At 41.4% G+C, this 17,324-nt stretch overlaps 1 protein-coding gene across 2 annotated transcripts in view; it reads right to left on the bottom strand.

The window, feature by feature from the left end:
* LOC130424320 (methyl-CpG-binding domain protein 5-like) overlaps positions 1-15,672 on the bottom strand; it is a 31,698-nt gene extending 16,026 nt beyond the window's left edge. For both annotated transcript variants that reach the window (XM_056749870.1, XM_056749871.1), the window contains exons 1-5: positions 15,407-15,672; positions 8,193-8,739; positions 6,476-6,578; positions 5,350-5,530; positions 1,611-3,671 (exon numbers count right to left, since the gene is read on the bottom strand). In XM_056749870.1, the coding sequence (XP_056605848.1) occupies positions 1,611-3,671; positions 5,350-5,530; positions 6,476-6,578; positions 8,193-8,299 (2,452 nt within the window). In that variant the 5' untranslated portion in view covers positions 8,300-8,739; positions 15,407-15,672. The remainder of the gene's footprint in view (positions 1-1,610; positions 3,672-5,349; positions 5,531-6,475; positions 6,579-8,192; positions 8,740-15,406) is intronic.
* Between the last annotated feature and the right edge of the window lie 1,652 nt (positions 15,673-17,324).

Consider the following 17,324-nt stretch of genomic DNA (forward strand, 5'->3'; position numbering starts at 1 on the left):
TGTAGCCATTTATTTATTCTCATTTTTTAACAATAACAATTATGAAAATGAATAACAAAACAAAAGCAACTGTGAATACTCAGACCGAATTATTAACTTCCTGTTTAGATGCCAAATATGTAGATTCAAAGCCAAGGGCATACATAACATTGTAACCCAAGTTTAAAAACTAAAAATGTATTGTGTTATGACAAATGATGACAATTCTATACAACGGGTAAGTAACAGGTTGAAGACAGTAGGTGAGTGCATGTTAAACGTGACCTATCAAAGGATCGGAGAAGTTTTCCTGCCTCCAAAGTCTCAGAAGTCCATTCGATAAGCGACCAAGTGTTGAGCAGATGCTGTTCTACGCACTCGCGGAGCATAAATGCGCTCTCACGAGGGTGTGTTTATGCTCATGGAACTGTTCTGCGCACGCATGTGTGTGTGTGTGACTTTCATGTGCACAAGTTTTGGGTCTGAATAAACGCCATAGGAATGGCAGCGAGTCAAAATGCTTGAAAGTTTTAACAGGCATGCCTTTAAAATGCATGCAAATATTACATTTTGGTGGTGATGAAAATGTCTATAAAATTAAAGACTGTTTATGATTCAGTGACTGTACATGGGCTTTGTCTACACATATTAACTTTCAAGCGTTATACCGAAAACTTTTTTCTATCATTATTAATATAGGTGTTTCGTCGATACATATCGTAATCAAGCCTGATAACACTATCATCTTGAGATGGGGTCGAGAGATGCTAGAATGAGACAACCTTAAAGTGGCATTAACACACAGGGGTTCTGCCAATCTCATATTAATCTTGAGTACCTATAGAGTAGTATTGCATACGTCGTATCATCGAAGAGTATTTTCTTTAATCACATTTATAAAAGGTAGATTTTTCCCCAAATCATACGTCACGTGCGGGGGGGAGGGGTAGGCTGAACTAAAGCACATTGTCAATAAATCACAGTTTCACTCACCGCATGCTGTTCATTTCCGGCATCTTTTAGCGCTGGGACGGCTCCATATATCAGTTTAAAACCATCTCCAAATCCAGCGTTATATCCACAGTTTATATAACATTCATCATCCAAATGCAGAGAACAAACAAACACCTGAACTTCATCAACGTATGCTCTCTCTCTCCTGCACACAAGTGAACGTGACGTCTGTGCATGCTCATGCTCTGGGAGTGCCGCATGCTTTTCCTGGAGAACTGTGCATTAGGAATTAAAAAAAAATTCAAAAAAAGTTTTACATGTTCGAAAAAAACTTTCCGAACCTTTACGATTGCTGGGGGAGTATATCGAGCACAGAAATACTATGTAATACAGCCAACTCGATTTTTGAAAAGTTGAGCATGTTAAGCATGAGAAGAATTTATGAAACACGTTTTACGGCCGCCTTAACCTCTTTCACTGTTAAATAATCAAACATTATTATACAGCTCTCTGGAATACTTCATTCTGATCAGGGATGCGCCGATACGATATTTTGAAAAGGGATCGTTATGGACCATTTCTCCCGAACACAACACTGAGGACAGAACCCCCCTGCAACAAGTGCAAAATATCGAAAGGGCCACTCAACAATCAATTACTTAATATTCTTCTCTTACCCGTGTCAGTAATGGGTTGCGAGCAGCAGGCATCAGTGCTGCTAGGCATCATGCAGTTGATGTTTGGCTGGCTGTGCTGCTGAAAATGAGAGCTGACGTGTCCCATCCCGTGATTTCCAAGAGGAACTTGTCCACTGTGGTTTATAGGCCCACAGTTCCCCATTGTTGTAGCCTGCATCTGGTTCAACACACCTGGAAACTGGCTGGGAACAGATTCAACACCAGGGCAAAGCATCGCTTCTGTCTGGCCGAGCATTCGCTGCTGGACCTGCATGCTCGCATGGACTGCTCCAGAGGGCACGACACCCTCCACAAAATGCGCCCGACTGGGACCTACGAGGCCTGGGTTTCGGCCTCTGGCCATGTGAGAACTGTGGTTGCTCAGAGATTGGAGTAACTGAGCCATTGAGGTGGTTGGGGGCAGTCGGGATGTTTTTCTCATCTGCTCGGCAGAAGGGCAGGGTGCCCTCATGCCACCCACGTCCGTCTTTAGCACGTTAAAGTAGTTGTTCTCATGGTTGCCAGCGTTTGGAGGAAGCTTACGCTTGCGGAGTGGGTCCCGCTGCTGCGCCATAAGCTTGTCCCGCAGGGCTGCGCGCCCACTCTGCCCCTCGCTACCCGGCATCATCATGGCAGAGTTAGGCGGCAACATGGGATTTAAAGCACTGTGTCCTTCAACAGTCCTGCCGGCATCAGCCCCTCCGGCGCTCCCGGCACTAGCTGCACTTCCCGTGCCATTTCCCCCTACTTTGTTTTGATTGGCTAGCTGTGCTTTGGCAGCAGCTGACAGGAGACTGCTGGCGGGAAAAGAGGCAGCATTGTGTTGGTTGATGATCTGGTTTAGGGGCATGCCCAAAAGCCCTGGGTGCTCCTTCTGCAGGGTGTTGTTGCCTGAGGCGGTGGAATACATGAGGTTGTGCTGACCGCTCATAGAGCTGCTCATGCTTGTCAACAGCTGATTGGGCATCTCTTTGTACTGGTGAAGACTATCCGGCTTGCCAGACGGGCTGGAAGGCAAAGCGGGTCGAGGAGAATTCATGGAGGACCTGGGTGAGCGCGGCGGAACCTTCATGCTACTGCAAGGGGGAACAGCAAAGCTCCCTTGCTCGGAGGAGGTGGACGAGGACCGGGATCGCTGAGGAGACACTTCCATGCGACCCAAAGCCAGCCCGGACATGTGCACAGGGGAAGTGACGGGTGACGAAGAGATGGAGGAGGCTGTGACATGCTGAGTCCTCTGCAGGTGAGTGCCATGGCCAACTGGCCCTGGCTTGACTGTGGGTAAGGGAAGGTTGCTAGGCAAGGGGACAATGGCGGGAGGGATGTTTACATTCATCATTGGTACCTGAGCGTTGGGCTGGAAAGGGGGTGGGGGGTTTGGTTTACTGGGGATGGGATCCAGAATGCCAAGAGGGTCCTTCTCAGAGCTAACCTGTTTATTTTGCAGGGCACAGGGTGGAGGCAGGGAAGGGGCGGGAGCAGGCGAAGCCTTGTGGTGAAACGCAGTTCTGCTGGAGTCCAAGCTGGCCGAGTAGTTGCACAGCGTCTTTTTCATTACGGGACTCTTGTTAGGGACCGGGGGTGAAAGAGGCATGTTAGTCCTTCCCGCCATGACGCAGGACGACTGCTGTGCAGCAGGCGAGATGTGTATCATGATGCCGGGAGAAGACAAAGGGATGCGGCTGTTGGTGTGGGTAGCGCTGGGACTGCTGGTCCCTTGGAAGCCACATGGGTTGTTGCGCATAAATCCGTCAGGACTACCAATAATGTCTGTTCTAGGGGACAAAGACCCATCCCCGAAGGGTTGTGAGGGCGGACTCAACATGACTCCGTGTCCGCTGCGGAACGGAGACTTCAGTCCTGGCTCACTGCTGCTCAGTCTCTGCCTGGAGTATCCAGCGTAAAGGTCCTGCTGCAGTGGGCCGCACAGCTCTGGAGAGAAGTGTCGCTGCCCTGCTGCCATCATCGCCTTAAATGGGTTCTTACATTCGGCCTCATGGGTTTTACTCCTTATTGCTCGAGACTGTGCAGTTGAGTTAGGGTTATTTATGGAGGTCACTCCTGCAAGGAGAAAGAATCAGTGTCAATGATAGCTTTTCAGGATGGATCCTCAAATACAAGATTTTTCCATGCAGGTTTGTTGAAAACGCAATGGTTTTGTGAGATTTTTATTAAAATATACAATGGAAATGGATATAAATATAACCAATAAAACAGGTTTTGTGCCCGAGCATTTACCTCATTTTACAATTTTCCATGAATAAATGACTAACAGAAACCCATCCACTATTAGCCAATGTTCATTCTGACAGCAACTTTTGATTTAACTTTAGTCATTTTAATGAAAATGCTTTTGTGAAAAATTGAAAAAAATTTAGTTTTAGTCATCTGCTTTGTTTTACCATTAGACTAAATATTTCAACGATATTGATAATTCTGTAAATCTATATTGATTGATATATTGAGCAAATTGATTGACAGGTGATCTGACCAATCATAACGGCAATATTATGTGCCCCTGTGAATTAATCTGACAAACCTGCCGTAGTAGAGCTTTGGTGATTAATATGAAAAAAATGTTTTTTAATTAATGTGATAGTAAACAGAGATATATTTATATACCCAGCTTTAATGGATGTCCACACCATAACCCTACACGTTAAGACCTTTAAAGTATTCAAATCATTATAAATGATGTAGAAAGGCGGAGCTCACATCACAACTATACCAATACAGATAAGACACAATATTGTTGGAATCATTAATATACGAATTACAGACGGAAGTATTTGGAAAGTTGTATTTTATGCAGTCGTGGCCTAATGGTTAGAGGGTTGGACTCGTGACCAGAAGGTTGCCGGTTCAATCCTCAGGTCAGGCGGGTAACGATTGAGGTGCCCTTGAGCAAGGCACCTAACCCCTACTTGCTCCCCGGGCGCTGCAGCGATAGCTGCCCACTGCTCTGGGTGTATGTGTGTTCACCACTTGCTGTGTGTGTGTTCACTACTCTCTGGATGGGTTAAAAGCAGAGGTATATCTCGGATATGGGTCACCATAACTGACAAATTAGTCACTTTCTTTTTTTTCACTTTCATTTTAAGGTGGAATATAATACTTATTGATATACTACTTGCATATTACATGTATGAGTAAGATGCTTTGTGTCCCTGTGATGTGATGAGCGAGCGCACCTTCAGAGAGCAGCATTGGCTGTGACATTTTAAAGGTAAGACGATTTTATCAATGAATTTGTAAAGCAACAGTTGTACTGTGTTTTTTGTATTTAACAGAAATCAAGATTAAGACACTGATGGACTGTTATTCTTTTCTGTACTGAACTCATATCTAAAAGCTCATTTTCGTTTTCACAAAGGAGAATCATGGCTGACAAAACTCTCCCCGAAGTTACTCTCTCTCAAAAATTGTCATAACAAATTTCAGAGTCATAAAAACATCATGGGCCACATTTACTTCACAGGGCAAAATAGTGTGAGCACGCAATTTAAAAAAAGCACGAAAAAGGAACTTTCCCATTCAGGTTGGTCTGAAGAGGAAACTCCTACAAATGCAACGAGGTCAGCTGTGTCCACACCTTTTCAGCGCTAATTGTAACTGTGTGTCTTCAGTAAATATCAACAGTAGTTTTTCAAGCCAAAAGAAGCGTTTGCACTGCTGTAAGCTGTTAGTGAATCTGGCCCCATGTGCTTAAGGTTCGGTCACCCGATATGATGGGTCTTACTTGTACCGCCCCCAGGACTGGTAAGCGTTAGGGAAGGAGGTGGCAGCTCCATGCTCTTGTGCAGCGTGGCCACAGCAATAAGCTTCCTCTTATGAATGCAAAGCTTGGTAACATCTTCATCAGCCTTTACATCCTCTGCAGTCCTCAGCTTCACCACCGCACCAGGATCAAAATTAAAAACCTGAGAAAACACGATACATCTTACACCCAGCACTTATATCTGATCAGTCTTACTTGAGTATCAGCATTCGGCACGCAGACATCGGCAATCATGGTGTCACAGTTCCCGTGCAGGCTCAGTGTTTTGACTGGCTGCATTAATATTACAGTTGAGTAGATTAGATTAGATTCAACTTTATTGTCATTACAAATATACAAGTACAGTGTAACGAAATGTAGTTTAGGTCTAACCAGAAGTGCAATTAGCAAGTGCAGGATATACAGTGTGAATAAATACAGAATACAATATTAGGAAAATACTATACAATGGGCATGTACTATGAAAATATGACAGTCGGTATGTACTATGAACAATATAAACAGAAGGCTATATACTGTGAACATTAATGTACAGGTGATTATGAACAGATAACAATATAGACTATACAATAGTGCAAGTGACTTGAGTGTGCATTAGTTACAGACATTAGCTATTAAAGTTACAGTGCAGTAGATGAGTTGATGCGGTTATTGAAGTTATAGTGCAATACATGAGTAGATGCAGTTATACAGTTACAGTGCAGTAGATGAGTTAGTGCAGTTTTTGAAGTTACAGTGCAGTAGATGCGTTGATGCGGTTATTAAGGTCACAGTGCAGTAGATGAGTTAATGCAGTTATTAAGGTTACAGTGCCGTAGATGAGTTAGTGCAGTTATTGAAGTTACAGTGCAGTAGATGAGTTAGTGCAGTTATTGAAGTTACAGTGCAGTAGATGCGTTAATGCGGATATTAAGGTTACAGTGCCGTAGATGAGTTAATGCAGTTATTGAAGTTATAGTGCAATAGATGAGTAGATGCAGTTAGTTATGCAATAGATGCAGTAATGCAATAGATGAGTTACAGTGCAGTAGAGAAGTTGGTGCAGTTATTGATGCGGTGTCTGAAGGTAAAACACGTCACAACTTACCTTGGGGAGAATGAGTGGACATTCCAGCCCACATTTACAGGTGCCATCAGTCAGCAGGTAAGACTTCACCTGATCGAGGCAGGCCAGCACTGATCCGCTTGGACTACACAACACACACATCAAATACAGTAAATCTGTCACACTGTCACAACTGAAAGTGAAAGAAAGAAATGCTGTTGTTCGATTTGGCATTAGGGTCACTAATAGGGATGCTCTGATCCGATATTTGTCTCGGGTATCGGTGTCGATACTGAATAAAATTCTAGATCGGGTATCGGTGACAATTGGCCCGATCTGACATCAAATTTCTGCTGGGCGATGTAAAAGTTGACAGAGATGATGGCTCTTAAACGCCTTCGCACCACAGCTTTGCTGTGCGCAGTGTGGGACTTCATATTCTAGCAACATGCTCTGTAGGCATGAACAAGCTAACATATCAAGCAGCGATAAACATGGAGCGAGCAACAACATTATTTGACGGCAGAATGAGCTGGAAATGCGGTAAATGCATCTTGAGCAGAGCACACAGAATAAATCTGAGATGAGAATATCTCCGCTTCTAGATTCCCAAGACTTTCAAATTTCTTTAATTTTTTCTTAAATTTTTTTAAAAGTTTCTTGTTCTGTACTTAGTCCATTGCTTTCTATTCACTTTTTTTGTTTACACACATTGCTTTCCTTCATAAAGAAAACATGATGTAAAGTAAGCTATCTTATCTTATTTGTAATCTTATCTACATTAATTTTAACTTCAACATCATTTAAATAAAAAAATAATGAAACATTCGTTTTAAAGCTTTTAATTAATTGTTGTTAAATATTTTAAGTTGTATGGTTTCAGTGTAATAGGCAGACTTTTACAAAAATTTGCTTGAATTGAATTTGATTACAAAAATGTATTGAACTTTTACAGTCCTATAAACAGAATAAAAGAAAAAGTGGATTTGAAATGGTTGTATAGGCTACATATTTTAAGCCCAGGCAAAGACCAGCCAAAGCAAACAAATGCTCATCACATCACTTCTTGCAGCCACTAAAACGCTCCAGTCAGGGTTGGCGCATCAGCAAAAGGTGAAATATTACTGATCATAACAGAAGGTAAGCGGAACACGTACACCTGCTTTGGCGACAATAAATATTATATTTGACAGTTTGATTAAAACATTCTTTAGTCTTTAAAATGTTGGCTATTACATGTGCACTACACAAAGTTTATGGCCTTCTGGGGCATTCTTATAGTTTTAGACTATAGTGGACTACAAGGTTCCAAAACTTTTGTTTAAATAACTGTCAAATTAGTCGCTCATCCCCAATTTATTTGGACACGTTTACCAAGCTAGTGAAGCTGTTTTTTATTAAGCTGCTTTTGTTTTGGATGTTTAATTCCTATTTGCAATTTAATTTTGAATGTGAGGTTTAAGTTAACAAACTTTTTGTAATTTGCAATCGTTGCACTGATGTTGGTTTAATAAATATTTCACTAGACTTGTGAATAATTTGTTTATTTTGTTTTACAGGGTTAGGAAATTATTGTATTAGTTGAGCCTGATGCCTTGCACAGTTGCCTACATTTTGTTAAGAAAATCAGCAATTTTACCAGATATAGGTATTGGAAGCATAAATGGTGGATCGGAGCATCGCTAGTTACTAAGGTGCTGTTGAATGATGTTGTATGGCATCTATTGTGATGCGCGTGCATCCGTCCGTACGTACGTACCTGATATAAATGACACCTGTGGTCTCCACCTTTCGCTGCCAGCCAATAGGCACCTGGGCGAGATGCCCTTTGCCCTCTCCTCCATCTCTCTCTTTTCCTCCATTCATGTTTATGGACCAGTGCTTAACTCTTGCCAGAGATCACACGCTCTTCTCCGTCCTGACACAATGTCTCATTCTGATGCTCAGAAGGGTGAAGACAGAGCACAACGTTCCGGATGGGAGCGCAGGTGAGTCCAGCTCACAGTACAGACCGGCCACATACGGGCCTCATTATATGAGCACTAAACGCAGACAGGCAATCCGCTGCTAGCGTCTGACCAATCAGAGCCATGAGAAGACAATCCTATAGCACTTCTGGGTTCGACATAAAGGGACCTAAAAGAACTAAACGCATCCGGCAGGAACAGGGACCCGCGGTCTCAGCGTTGTAGGGGTCCGTTCACGTCACGTGATGCGTCTTTTACTGAAGACAACGCATTTCTGATCATCACAGACCGGTTCTCACTCCAGGCCTTTTTGGTGCAGAACTTGCAAATTCATGGTTCCTAAACGAGAGAAAGAAAAATTCAAGTCAGTGTCCTTGAGTTCACATTCCCCCCACACCTCATTAATGTGTGACATGTGACATTAGACAGACATTAGACAACAGAAGCAAATGATAGGATGACTCATGAATATTCATTTGTTAAATTGACTAATAAACTGAAAAACATTTGTTTGTTTGCTTTATTACACTTACTTTTGCAATTGGAAATTCAACACATCTTATCTAATGGTTAAACGGATCGTGAATGGTCTGTGATCTGGACGGATCATGTGCTAGTGATGTGCAGATTAGGGTTTTTTCCAAACCACAGGTCCAGCTATTATGGAATTTCTTTTCGGCGAGTTCAGCATTCATCACCAGATGCAGTCCATACTAGGGCTGGGAGATGTGACGATGTTATCTTATATTTAGGGATGCACCCAATATTCGGCCACCGAAAATTTTCGGCCGAAAATGGCCCAAAAGCGCATTTTCGGTTTTCGGCCGACATGTTGTGATGACACAAACAGATACCGCTCCTTTGATGCATCTGTAGCGGACGTTATTCCTTTAATCGCAGCACTAAAGCGTCTCCTAAATTGCATGCACCCTCAGGGCTCTAGAGTGCGACCAATATTCCTTTACGTGTGTGAACCAGAGGTCGCGTAATCCGAAAGATTCTTTATGATTGACAGATTTTTTTTACCAGTGACGGAAAAATCTGATGGCCGCCCGTCATTCTGGCAGATTACAATGAGGGCAATTTGTAAACACCCGTTTCCCTTCAGCGGAATATGCTCGCGAAGCGACCTACGTGTCGTTGTCATTTGTACCGACTAGACATGTGTTGCGATTTGGGAAAACCCGTCTGGTGTCGCGCTGGGACGCGGGAAAGACAGTTCACCTATCAAAGTAAACCACAAAACATGAAGAATGAAGAAGTATTAATGCACATTTTCCGCCAGTCCTGTGTAAACTATGGGATGCAAAGTTGTTTTATACAATGTTTTCGCGAGGTGACAGAGCCCCCCATATACAGCACCAGGAGTTATGCGATCGCAAAACATACAAGAGATGATCAAAAGTCCAGACACTATGCACATGATAAACAGCGTAAAACTTGCTTCACTGCTTATTAGTTGTTGTCCGTAATGTTTCCTCGTGTAGTGATAATGGCAGAGCTCTCGTTCTTTAAATGTGCGCTGCACCATTTTCCTTACTTTCGTTTTATTCCAACGGTTTTTTACAGTAATTTTATAGACTTCAACACTAGGAAATGTTTTTTTTACTAAATTGTTATAAGAGTAAGTCTCTTACCACTGTAAAGTGTTTTTACTTGTGATATTGGACTGTTGTGCTTTTATATTCATAACTTAACTTTAAACACGTTTTTCTCCAAATTCCGTTCCTGAACATCACAGCGCTTCAGACGACAGAATAAGTAGGTTATTCTATTCTTAGGCTACCTATTATCAACTTTAGACATCTGCAATTCTTGGTGCATTTGTTGTTGTTAAAGTTCTACAGTTAACATATGGGCAATGGGAGTCTTTGTTTGGATACACTATTATGTTTTAAGGCCTACAAGGAAAATATTGTTGTATCTTTAAGCAGTTGCACTTGTTCTGAATGCACTTTCTTGTTGTAGTCCTACAGAGAAATGCACTTGACCTAAATGCACTTTGTTTTCATGAGAGAACATTTAATTGTACAACTTTTCAGCAGGCCAGTAGACCTGTACATTATTATTTAATATACACATTAGTGGGGTCAAGTTAAACATCTTAGTTGAATTTTATTTTATACTGTGCATTGTTGCAATGTGCTAAATAAATATTTGCATAATTTGTAATTGATTTATTCTTTGAAACTTTAATATTTATGCAATTGCAATGCCTTGATTTTAGTAAAGTTAGTACACAGTCATAGCCATAAATGCAAGGGTACTAATAATTGGCATAATTTCTTTCGGTGTTTCGGTTTTCGGCCTTGGTTTCCTCTTTTTCGGTTTCGGCCAAGAATTTTCCTTTCAGTGCATCCATACTTATATTGTTAATGTCTCTCAAATATCCCGATGTCGATAACAACAGGCAGATACCAGATGATAATTGATAATAATGGAAAATAGGCATTTTAACATTATCATGTGATGTAGGCTTTAGCGTGAACATTAATGTTCATATGCCCAGGCAGTCAGTAACAGCGACAGAAGTTTGGAAACGCTATTTTATTGGGTCAGTTGAATAAGCTACTGTTTTCTGCGGTCACTGCACAGATGGAGCAAGCGAAAGACGAGCTGCGTCGCCAAAGCAAAACCTCTCGCTTGCAGGCTGTACCGGTGTTCCAATTGTCCTACCCTGTCAGATTTTCCCGACTGCAGGGCAAAACTTAATATAATCTAAACCACTTCAACAAAATAAACAGGTAGGATGATGTGTGTGTAGGATTTGTGTGTGTTCTCGTGTGTGTTTGTGTGTGTGCTCCTGGCTCCTGTGTTTGTGTGTAGACTCGTGCCTGCGTTCCGGAACGAATTCCCTCCCGGTCCATATCCGCAGGTTCCTAGTCTGTGCAACGTTGCATGAAGTCAATTATAATCGATGTGATTAACGATATTATTTTTTTTGCCTACTCCATACTGGCATAATGGCAGAGCTCTCGTTCTTTAAGTGTGCGCTGCACCATTTTCCGTTCTTTCGTTTTATTCAAACGGTTTTGTACAGTATTTTTATAGATTATAACACTAGGAAATGTTTTTTTATTAAATTGTTATTAGAGTAAGTCTCTTACCACTGTTAAGTGACTTTTACTTGTGATACTGGACTGCTGTGCCTTTATGTTCATCACTTAACTTTAAACACGTTTTCTCCAAATTCCGTTCCTGAACATCATAGCGGTTCAGTCGACCTCAGCCATTACGTTTGTTACATACACAAGGTTTGAGCAAAATAAAAACTGATTTTGAAAGGGCTTAAATATGGTACCAGAAATTGTAATAGCCTATATAAATTTGCTCCATGTGTTTGGTTTTCCCAAATCAAATCACATCTGAACATAAACATTAAAAGATTAAATATATAAATGAATATAAACAACAACGGCTTTATTGGGCATTCGGTTGTATTAAAAAACAACAAGGTCCGAGACGCAAGTACAGCGTGATGACGTCACGAACATACTTATTACCACCTAACGCCATCTTGCACCATTGTGACAGGTAATAATAGATTATGACGGATTTTTTACCAGCCTGTCAGTCAAAATGACGGACAATAAAGAAAGAAAGTTTTCAAAGTTCTGCTTTACATTTTTTACAATTGAATAGTTATATATTTGTCTACATAAAACTACCATAGCTAATCAGACTTTTATTTTGGCAGGTCGTCGGAAAACACTTCTTTTTTAGTATGTTTGATAGCTTCACTTCACATAGCTTTACTGAGTAATATGTTCTGAAACAAACTCTTAAGAGCAACTCTGGAGATGAAGTTCATGTGTTCATGTCCTCACACTGCGCAGAGGCAGATAAATCCATGAAAATCAAGTATGTAGCCTGTTTAACTGTGCAGTTCATTCTCTCAGACATGCAGAACAGCCAGATGACGTTTAAATAAAAGGATTGCAGTCAGAAAACAAGTTTCACTCTCAAAATAGACTAAAACTAAGTAAAATAGCAGTGTGCCATTGATTAACGTCATACAGAAACAAGCACAATGGCAAACGCACTTCACACAAACAAGTGGCTCTGTCTAATGTACCTGACAAACTGTATCGCATGCGGGCTACAGTGATCAATACATAATGTTTTATGTCGCACTGTACAGCCCTGTTAGGCATGTATGCGTTTAAACAGCCACAAAGAATGCGTTCTGACTCCAGACATAATATGTAGTGTAAACCTTGATAAACCTTAAATGTAGGACACACGCTAGTCAGACAGGATAATCTTTATCGGCTGTGGCGCTAAAAGTTCGGTTTAAAGATAATTAATGTACCAAGCACAATGTTCTCTCACCATTCACACACACACACACACATTTTCATTACATTTACATTTATTCATTTAGCAGACGCTTTAATCCAAAGCGATTTACAGATTCGTTAAACAATGGAAGCAATTGGAACAGCATAAGGACAACAATAAGCAAAAGTGTAATCAAAAAGACCTGTCTCATATAGCCCACCACACAGTGTTTGTCACAGTCTTGCATTTGTCAGAGCAGAAATGAAAACCTCTGCCCTCTGTATATTTTTCTGAAATTTATTCTACAGCGTCTATGTTTATATAACATGTCCAGAGTTTAGCGGGCTGTGCGTCAGTAAGCATTGTCAGAGCGTTTCATTGGTTGAATGTACTGATTGAATACGCCGTTGACGCAAACGAACGTGTCAAAATGATACGGAATGAACTGCTAGATGTCGTTCATGCTGTAATATGCTCTGTGTTCTAACAATGCATATTCAGTAGTTACTAAATTTTCTAAAAAGTAAAGGTAATGTAGGTTTAATTTAATTCTAAGGTTAGGTAAATGATGTCAAAACAGTTAAATCTTTGTATGGAACATTTAATTACACCAAATAAATTAGTTAAACCAGATAGATTTTAGTAGACTTAATATAATGTATTCATCAACTTAAACTAAAATGATTGGGAGGACTAAAACTAAGTTGAATTTTAGAGAAAAGACTAGGACTAAAACTAAATCTAATTTGTTTCACAGAAAGTTCAGTTAAGCCTCAAAAAAGTTACTGAAATTGTTAATATTTTGAAAATAAATGTTATGTGAATTTCAGTTTCATTTTTTTATTTGTTCAAAATATCGAGATCACGATTCACGATTTTATCCCAGTTCTTTTTCAAGTTGGTTTAAAGACTATTTTACAAATTACAGAGCTACAATACAGCCAAACTAATGTCCACATATAAAAATATACTCTTTAGCATTTATATTTTCAAGAATATTTTAATCAAGTTAATATTAAATGCAAGTGCAAGACCATAAATCAGCTGTTGTAGCAAAACACTTTACATTTTGAATTTTGGGCTGCATCTTGTTGCGGCCCTCGGAGTAAAGCTGTGGAATGGCCATGGAGGAAAAATATTTGCGGCTGGTTATTTCATAACGTGGATCTACGACTCTGAGCAGTCTTTTAAAGCCCTCATTTTCCCCAGTCTTTATGGGAATCATGTCTTTGGCCCGGTAAAATGTCACTGCGTCAGTCACATCTTTCCAGCGCTTGCTCGTTCTGTCATACAGATTTCCTTTCTAAAATGCTTCTTTCGTTAAAGTTGTTTGTTTAAGCCTTCTTTTGGGTGCTTCTGTTTGAGGTGGGTAAAAAGGTTTGTTGTGTTGCCTTACGACGCTCGAATCTTATCATTGCCACATTTGCAAATAACTGATGTTTGGGCCGTGTCAGTTGGGGAAAACCCAAACCATTTCAATATTACTGATTTAGAATTTTATTTATGGACCACCTCCTCCGTGTTTCCCTCCATCGTCACTGACCGCGTCGCTTAATCTCACTGAATTCCCGAGCAACATATACGAGCTTGTTAACATGGCCCAATCTATCGCAAGGATGTTGACAAATTCAATAGAACAGCAACGGATATAACATGTCTCGCACACCCTAACACACCCCTACTGTGAACATTTGAGCCTGAGTTCAGACCTCACAAAAACCTTTACCTCAGATCAGACCCGTCCACACCTGAACTTGAGATCAGACCCCCAAACATCTCAACCTGAGATCAGACCCTCTTACACCTGAACCTGAGATCAGACCCTCTTACACCTGAACTTGGGATCAGACTCTCTTACACCTGAACCTGAGATCAGACCCTCTTACACCTGAACTTGAGATCAGACCCTCTTACACCTGAACTTGAGATCAGACCCTCTTACACCTGAACCTGAGATCAGACCCTCTTACACCCTAACTTGAGATCAGACCCTCTTACACCTTAACCTGAGATCAGACCCTCTTACACCTGAACCTGAGATCAGACCCTCTTACACTTGAACTTGAGATCAGACCCTCTTTCACCTTAACCTGAGATCAGACCCTCTTACACCTGAACCTGAGATCAGACCCTCTTACACTTGAACTTGAGATCAGACCCTCTTACACCTTAACCTGAGATCAGATCCTCTTACACCTGAACCTGAGATCAGACCCTCTTACACTTGAACTTGAGATCAGACCCTCTTTCACCTTAACCTGAGATCAGACCCTCTTACACCTGAACCTGAGATCAGACCCTCTTACACTTGAACTTGAGATCAGACCCTCTTTCACCTTAACCTGAGATCAGACCCTCTTACACCTGAACTTGAGATCAGACCCTCTTACACCTTAACCTGAGATCAGACCCTCTTACACCTGAATTTGAGATCAGACCCTCTTACACCTGAACCTGAGATCAGACCCTCTTACAACTGAACCCGGGCCGCAGCTCAACGCGGGCGGATTCGGTTCGGGATGAACTCTGGGCTGATAAAGGCATTATGGTTCAACCAAGCGCGCACGCACGCACAAAGATAGAGAGTGTCACAGGAACGCGCGCGCGCACGCGCGCGCACACACACACACACACACACACATTGCTAACTGCTAACCAGAGCGACTATAACGTAAAAAACACACAATCAGCACAAACATATGCGTGGCGTGGCGCACACACTTACCTGCTCGCCTGCGGGCCGGAAACACTCTTTCGGCGAATTTACACTCAAATGTGTCGCCGCGGCCGAAGCGCAGCAGCAGCAGCGCTCAATCTACCTCATAATACCCGCCACACGCCGCATTTCTGTCCGCCTTCAGCTCCCGGACGGGTATTACCGGAGAAAGAATCCGTCTGGGTTGATTTCAAATCGACTCTGGGCGTTTCAAAATATAAACACAACGACTGGAAGCATCAACACATCCGCTGTTCTGCTGCGCTCGCGATGGAAAGATGGAGCTCCACCGTGCGCATGCGCCACTGACAGCACCCACAATGCACCGGGGCATGACGGGACACACGTCACGCACAAGAGTTCATGCATGTAGTTAGATGATGACGATTAGTTTAATTAGACGGTAATAAACTGTATATCTTTATCCGTGTTGACAAATGACTTCTCACAATATAAACGAATTTATGAACTGCATGTTTGAGGCGTCGTTGTTTTTATTTAATTTCATTTTTTCTATCTAAATGTATGTTTGGACTATGTATGCACCATGTGTACACTTTCTTCTGCACTAAGCTCCTGTCGCCAAGTCTAATTGCTTGTGTGTGTAAACATACTCGACAATAAAAGCTCCTGATAAAGATAAAGCACATGTACCGCTTATCCATTCAGCGCCATTTACTTAAGTAACGACCCAATGGCTAATTAAGACAGTTGTGAATTCGGCCATTAAGAGGCTGTGACGGCTGTCAATCAAACTTTAGGTAGAACACTTCCCTTTGTCTTGTACCAATTTGCCAGCAAAGTGAATGCCAATTTAATGGTGAAACAAAATATAAATAAAAAACAACTTCTCTAAAACAATTATGATTGCTTACAATATAAAGTAGATTTGAAGGAAAGAGCTACTTGATTAAGATCCTTTCTGACAATACAGTGTTGTTTTGGTTTTATATGAATGGCATTAGCCTTTTTATGTGATATAATATTTTATTTTTGCCTTATTTATGCCGGAATGATAAGGTGGAATGGACTAAATATCAAATTATTTTTTCAAGCTAAAGGTAAAAAATAACAAAAAAATGTTTTCACAGCGTTAGATAGACATTTTTTTACAGTTTTGTCGTGTTTCCAAACATTTGGTTTGGCAAAGATCACCGAATCAAACCATCACACATGCACTGTTTCTTTATTTATATTGAGAAAAAAATGTGCTTTCCATAATGTAAATAGGTTAAATGTTAAATTTACGCTGGTAAAGGGTCACATTTCTAGAATGTTTTTTTCAGCATGTTGTTGCTCCTCCTCGGCGTCAAAAGTATTGCGTCCTTGTGCTTGATGTGTACACTGAGCCAATCATAATCAAAGGATCATTAGACACAATATAACATCTTAACTCTCACAGTTAAAACATGTGGCACCGTATTTAAAGTGTTTGTAGATGATTCCTGAAATGCATTCCCTCGTGAGATGTTTGTGGTCTGTGGGTTCCGTGACAGAAGACTAAACCTCCAGAAATGGATTACTACTTCAGCTTCACCTCTCCAGAGGACATTCTCCAGGAATCTCTGCCAAGACGGGCGTCCTCTGGAAAGGTATGTAAAGGACTTCCTGGACATTTTCCATTGTGTGAGTTGGAATAACCGTGCTATCGATACACACTTACTGATGGGATTGGATGATGTTGAGTTTAATAGCCTCATCCTGGAAATGAATGGCTCTCGCTTCAGCGTGAGCAAGGCCATTCCGGATGCGACTGATCATCATCGTATCCTATCAGGAAGCCTGTTGTTTCAATTCAATTCAATTCAAAAAATGTTGTAAGCCCCAATTTACCCCAACACCATGGCAAAGTCCTCCACAAAGCTTGCCGCTGTAATAAACGGCGTGGACGCAGAGGCTCACCAGGGCCAGCACTCCGCGGCTCTCC

Source organism: Triplophysa dalaica, chromosome 6, assembly GCF_015846415.1.
Source record: "Triplophysa dalaica isolate WHDGS20190420 chromosome 6, ASM1584641v1, whole genome shotgun sequence".
Taxonomy (NCBI): Eukaryota; Metazoa; Chordata; class Actinopteri; order Cypriniformes; family Nemacheilidae; genus Triplophysa; species Triplophysa dalaica.